Raw genomic sequence first — 6292 nt, forward strand, 5'->3', positions numbered from 1 at the left:
ACCTACCTTTCCACACCAGACAAGAGTAGGACTACCTCTTCCACCCCAGACAGAGTAGGACACCTTTTCACCCAGACAGAGTAGGACTACCTTTCCACCCCAGACAGAGTAGACCTACCTTTCCACCCCAGACAAGAGTAGGACTACCTTTCCACCACAGACAGAGTAGACTAACCTTTCCACAGACAGAGTAGGACTACCTTTCCACACCCAGACAGAGTAGGACTACCTTTCCACCCAGACAGAGTAGGACTACCTTTACCCACAGACAGAGTAGGCTACCTTTCCACCCCAGACAGAGTAGGACTACCTTTCCACCCCAGACAGAGTAGAACTACCTTTCCACCCCAGACAGAGTAAGGACTACCTTTCACCCCAGACAGAGTAGGACTACCTTTCCAACCAAGACAGAGTAGGACTACTCTTTACCCAGACGCGAGTAGGACTACCTTTACACCCCAGACAGAGTAGGAATTACCAATTTCCAACCCAGACAGAGTAGGACTACCTTTCCACCCAGACAGAGTAGGAACTACCTTTCCACCCCAGACAGAGTAGGACTACCTTTCACCCAGACAGAGTAGGACTACCTTCCACCCAGACGAGAGTAGACCTACTTTCCACCCAGACAGAGTAGGACTACCTTTCCACCCCAGACAGATTAGGACTACCTTTCCACCCAGACAGAGTTAAGGACTACCTTTCCACCCAGACAGAGTAGACCTACCTTTCCACCCCAGACAGAGTAGGACTACCTTTCCACCCCGACAGATTAGGATCACCTTTCCACCCAGACAGAGTAGGACTACTTTCCCACCCCAGAACAGAGTAGGACTATACCGTTACAGCCAGACAGAGTAGACTACCTTTCCACCCAGACAGAGTAGGACTACCTTTCTACCCCAGACAGAGTAGCAACTTCTACCTGCCGAAGAGTAGGACTAACTTTACAACGTAGGACTACCTTTCCAACCCAGACAGAGTAGGACTACCTTTCCACCCCAGACAGAGTAGGACTACCTTTCCACCCCAGACAGAGTAGAACTACCTTTACACCCCAGACAGAGTAGGACTACCTTTCCACCCCAGACATAGTAGAACTACCTTTCCACCCCAGACAGATTAGGTCGACCGACACAGAAAACTGTAAGCTTTAACTGCTGGCTACTCTTCTTCCATGGTTTAACCCAACGAGAGAAGATCACAAGGGTTTCCCTAAAATCTGTCTGGGTTTAAACATCTTATATTGGACAGAAAGTGAATAGCTTAATCAATTGATTGTGACAGAATTAGATTAATTCCCAAGCAAAGTCTATCTTTGTCTCCTCAAATATAGAAGGTTGTGGCTCAGTCTGAATGTCAAAGAATCAAAACAATGATATCCATATATGCATTGGAGTCAAGTCTTTCCAATGTATTTTACAGCTTGCTTCCAGCATAAAGCATTACGGACCAAAGCCTCTTATAGATCACTTTATATAATCGGATTGTTTTGTTTTCTTCAAAATCTTAAGCTTCCAAGGGGTAGACTTGTGCTTTTAGCCATTTTCTTTCATAAACGGTAGGACCTAAGGCATTCCCTCTCATATCCCCTCAATTCAAGTCTTGGTTTTAATTTAACAGCCCTTCACTGACAGAGAGGTAGACTATTTAAAGAGTGCATGGGGGGCGGAGGAATCGACTAACAAAACTATGGATATAGCAGCCTATAGCCTAAATTCTTCGGTCAAACAGGAACGCCTACCTATTATTTCTTAAATAGGAAGAAATAGGCTCCATTACAAAGCCCTCTAGTTGTTAGTAAAGTCCACTTAAAATGAAGACGTTGAAAGGAATTATTCCTACTCGAATTTGCCTACTTTCAGCACCTTGAGCTGTCCACTTAAGATTGAATTTGCTGCAGCTGCTTCGTCAAGTTTCAGCACCACAATGTAAATTACTCAAATCTGGCTAATTGGGAAGTCAGTAACTCTGATAAATGCATCATGGGCAAGAAACATATTGTTATAAAACATCTATAATAGTAGCACCAAGCTATCAATGTTGACCTTTGATCCTCCTTCGAATCTTCACTCTTTCCTTCTTAAACTGAACATAGGCTAAAGGCTAGTCCGCACGCAAAATAGTGACTTTTTAAAAACTTTGCCTAAAGAAATACAATGAATCAGAAGAAGCCTCTGACTCTACTCTTTAACTGCCATCATAGGCCAAAAGCACAGCCGTTGGTTAGGCAGCACACGGGGGGAGGGTTGGAATATCCATTGCCGTGTGTTTTGCAGCTTTACACCATCCCAACAGCTATCTTAGAAATATAACTTTGCTCTGTGCTTCTCTGAACATGCACTTCATAGCTTATAGCCTATAGGCTATTGATCATTTGATTGAGACCACACCAAATAGCCTATAGGCGCACTTGATATTGCACGCCCAACGGAGAATCAGAGATGAGGGCGGCATCAGACACACATCGATATTAACTCAGAAAAAAAAGAAACATCCCTTTTTCAGGAGCCTGTCTTTCAAAGATAATTTGTAAAAATCCTAATAACTTCACAGATATTCATTGTTAAAGGGTTTAAACACTGTTTCCCATGCTTGTTCAATGAACCATAAACAATTAATGAACATGCACCTGTGGAACGGTCTTTAAAAGACACTAACAGCTAAAGGTCACAGTTATGAAAACTTAGGACACTAAAGAGACCTTACTACTGACTCTGAAAAGCACCAAAAGAAAGATGCCAGGGTCCCTGCTCATCTGTGTGAACGTGCCTTAAGCAATAATACGAAATAAGAAATAATACTTAAGAAATAATACTTAAGTAGGGTACTTCCTTACCTGTGGTGAGGGTTGTTGACACCAGTTGACTTTGCTTTCTATCTTCCAGCATAGTGCAGACAGTTACTGAGTATTCAGTATCGCGTTGCAGGTCAGAGAGAGTGATGCTGGGTGAAGATGTGGTAGTGATGTGGGGTTCTGTCCCTGGACAGTGGTAGGAGATCTGGTAATGATGTTGGGTTTGGTCCAATCCTGGTGGCTGGCTCCAGATAACAGCAGCTGATGTGATGCTTACCCAGTCAACAGTCAGCTGGTCTGGAGCAGGAAGTACTAAGGGAAAATACATTATTGTTATTGCAATAGATTAACTCCAGTAATATATTACAGGACAAGAAGAAGAAGAATAGTAGTAGAAAAGGCTGCTTGCAATTCATTTAGATATGTGAAGAAATAAGTTAAAAACAGAAGTCACACAACAGAAGTTGGATTTGTAAGCGAGTGAATGTTATTTATAATAAGGGTTACATGGACAAAATCGGACCTCTCCGAAATTAAAATTGATGGCCCTCCCTTCAGCAAAATATATTTTACATAAACCCTGCCTGAACTCTTGGAAATAAAGTGACCCCCCAATATACCCCAAATAATAATTATAATAAAAGTGGATAGCAGAGAACATGTACCGTTTACCCTCAGTTATTGTTCAGACCAGAGAACCATATATGCAGTTTTAGAAACTGTTCTTCGTCCTGTAAGCATTGCATGTCAATGCAGGAATCATGACATCACACAGGGCTGCAGGCCAGAAGGTTGTGGGTTCACAGGACCACCTGGCTGTGGATAGAGTAGGGTGAAATCTCTAATAGTAAAAGATGAATGATCTTCATCATAATTACAGACCACATTGGTTTGCTTGTTAAGATTTCATCAATTCTAATCATTTACCTATTAGCAGATCTTTTTATATATACACATACAGAAATTCATTGCAAAGTAGACGAGAGTTAGATATGGTTCATTCATCTATTTTCGAATGCCCAATCAGTTGTGTCTTGTTTGCAACGACTGTCCTGTTGGCAATTCATTAATCTCGAAACGCGCATTAGGAATCTGACTTAGGCCTACCTTCACCCCGAGTAGGCTTACCTTTCACCCCAAGCAGAGTAGGCTACTTTCCACCCGCAGATTGGATACCTTTTCCCCAGACAGGTATCGAACTACTTTATCTCAGACAGGTGGCTACCTTTAACCCAGACGCAGTAAATACCCTTTCAACCCCCAGCAGGTGGCTGCTTTCCCCCAACAGAATGGCCTACCTTTACACCCCAGACAGGTGGACTCTTTCACCTAGAAGAGTAGCCTCCCTTTACACCCCAGACGAGTAGACTACCTTCACCGCAGAGAAGGTAGGGATACCTTTCACCCCAGGAAGAGTAGGCTACTTTCATCCCAGATCGTTAGGGTACTACTTTTCACCCGCAAGGTAGGATACCTTTCACCCAGACAGAGTAGGACCTACTTTTACACCCTAGACAGAGTGAGGTATGTGCAACTTCCACCCTCAGACAGAGTTAACGGTACCTTTCAACCCAGACAGTAGATTCCTAAGGTGATATCTTTTCACCCCAGACAGAGTAGAGTACCTTCCACCTCGACAGAGTAGGACTACCTTTACCATAGACAGATAGGCACTACTTAGCACCAGACAGAGTAGATACCTTTCACCTCGACAGGTAAGGTTACCTTTCGACCCGAAGAAGTAAGGACTACCTTCCCCTCAGACAGAGTAGGACTACCTTTCCACCTCAGACAGAGTAGGACTACCTTTCCACCCCAGACAGAGTAGGACTATCTTTCCACCCCAGACAGAGTAGGACTATCTTTCCACCCCAGACAGAGTAGGACTACCTTTCCACCTCAGACAGAGTAGGACTACCTTTCCACCTCAGACAGATTAGGCTTACTGACGCAGAAAACTGTACATTTAAATGCTGACTATTCTTTTCTTTAAATCATTTCAAAGTGAGAGAATTAGATTACTTCCCAAGCAAAGTCAATTTTTTGTGTCCTCAGCTATAGAAGGTTGTAGCTCAGTCTATGAATGTTAAAGTAACAAAACAACGATAATTCCATTTGCATTGGAGTCACGTCTTTCCTGGGTATTTTACAGCTTGTTTCTAGCATAAAGCATCGCAGACCAAAGCACTGTTATAGATCACTTTATAAAATCGGATCCGATTTATTGTTTTCAAAATCTTAAGCTAACAAGGGGGTAGGCTTGTGCTTTTTACCATTTTCTTTAATAAAGGGTAGGCCTATGGAATACCCTCTCATACACCCTCAATTAGAGTCTTGGTTTTAACTTAACAGCCCTACACTGTTACAGAGGTAGACTATATATTTATTTAGGTACTTCTTACCCCTTTTTCAACCCTAATTTGAACTTACAGCCTTGTCCCATCCCTGACACTCCCGTACGGACTCGGGAGAGGTGAAGGTCGAGAGCCATGCATCCTTCAAAACACGACCCCGTAAAGCCGCACTGCTTCTTGACACACTACTCGCTTAACCCGGAAGCCACCCGCACTAATGTGTCGGAGGAAACACTGTACAGCTGGAGACCGAAGTCAGCGTGCATGCACCCGGCCGCCACAAGGAGTCGCTAGAGCGCGATGGGACAAGGACATCCCAGCCGACCAAACCCTCCCCCAACCCGGATGACGCTGGGCCAATTGTACGCCGCCTCATAGGTCTCCCGGTCGCGGCCGGCTGCGACACAGCCTGAGATCGACCACGGATCTGTAGTGACGCCTCTAGCACTGCGATGCAGTGCCTTAGACCGTTGCGCCACTCGGGAGGCCCCAGAGGTAGACTACTTAAAGAGTGCATGGTGGGTGAAAGGATTGACCGACAAATATATGGATATAGCAGCCTATAGCCTAAATTAGTCAAACCGGTAGGGCTACCTCTTATTTCTTAAATAGGAAGAAATAGGCTCCATTACAAAGCCCTCTTGTTGTTAGTAAAGTCGAATTACAATGAAGATGTTGAAATGACTTATGCCTACTGGAATTTGCCTACTTTCAGCACCATGAGCTGTCCACTTAAGATTGAATTTGCTGCAGCTGCTTAGTCAAGTTTCAGCACCACAATGTAAATTACTCAAATCTGGCTAATTGGGAAGTCAGTAACTCTGATAAATGCATCATGGGCAAGAAACATATTGTACACCAGTTCCTTTGCTTTCCAAATTCTCCATCACAGTGCAAAGACCAGTGACAGAGTATTCAAGTATCCGTTCATGTCAGAGAGAAGTGGACTGCTGGTGAAGATGTGTTGATGTGTGGTTCTGTCCTGGCAGTGGAGGATGATCTGGTATGATGTTGGGACTTGAGGTCGCCAATCCTGGTGGCCAGGTGTTCAGCTAACAACAGCATGATGAGGTGGGAGTAGCTATACCGCCAATCGAAGCGACGAGCGGCCTGGGTCTGTGAGCGGAAGTAACTGAAGGGA

The 6292-nt window shown here is 44.2% G+C and overlaps 1 protein-coding gene across 7 annotated transcripts in view; it reads right to left on the reverse strand.

Moving 5' to 3' along the window:
- The window catches only part of LOC139024176 (interferon-induced very large GTPase 1-like), an 86094-nt gene that overhangs the window by 12160 nt on the left and 67642 nt on the right, over positions 1–6292 (reverse strand). For all 7 annotated transcript variants that reach the window (XM_070438747.1, XM_070438745.1, XM_070438749.1 and 4 more), the window contains one exon: positions 2840–3109. In XM_070438747.1, the coding sequence (XP_070294848.1) occupies positions 2840–3109 (270 nt within the window). The remainder of the gene's footprint in view (positions 1–2839; positions 3110–6292) is intronic.

This window comes from Salvelinus sp. IW2-2015, unplaced genomic scaffold (assembly GCF_002910315.2).
Source record: "Salvelinus sp. IW2-2015 unplaced genomic scaffold, ASM291031v2 Un_scaffold1135, whole genome shotgun sequence".
Classification (NCBI taxonomy): Eukaryota; Metazoa; Chordata; class Actinopteri; order Salmoniformes; family Salmonidae; genus Salvelinus; species Salvelinus sp. IW2-2015.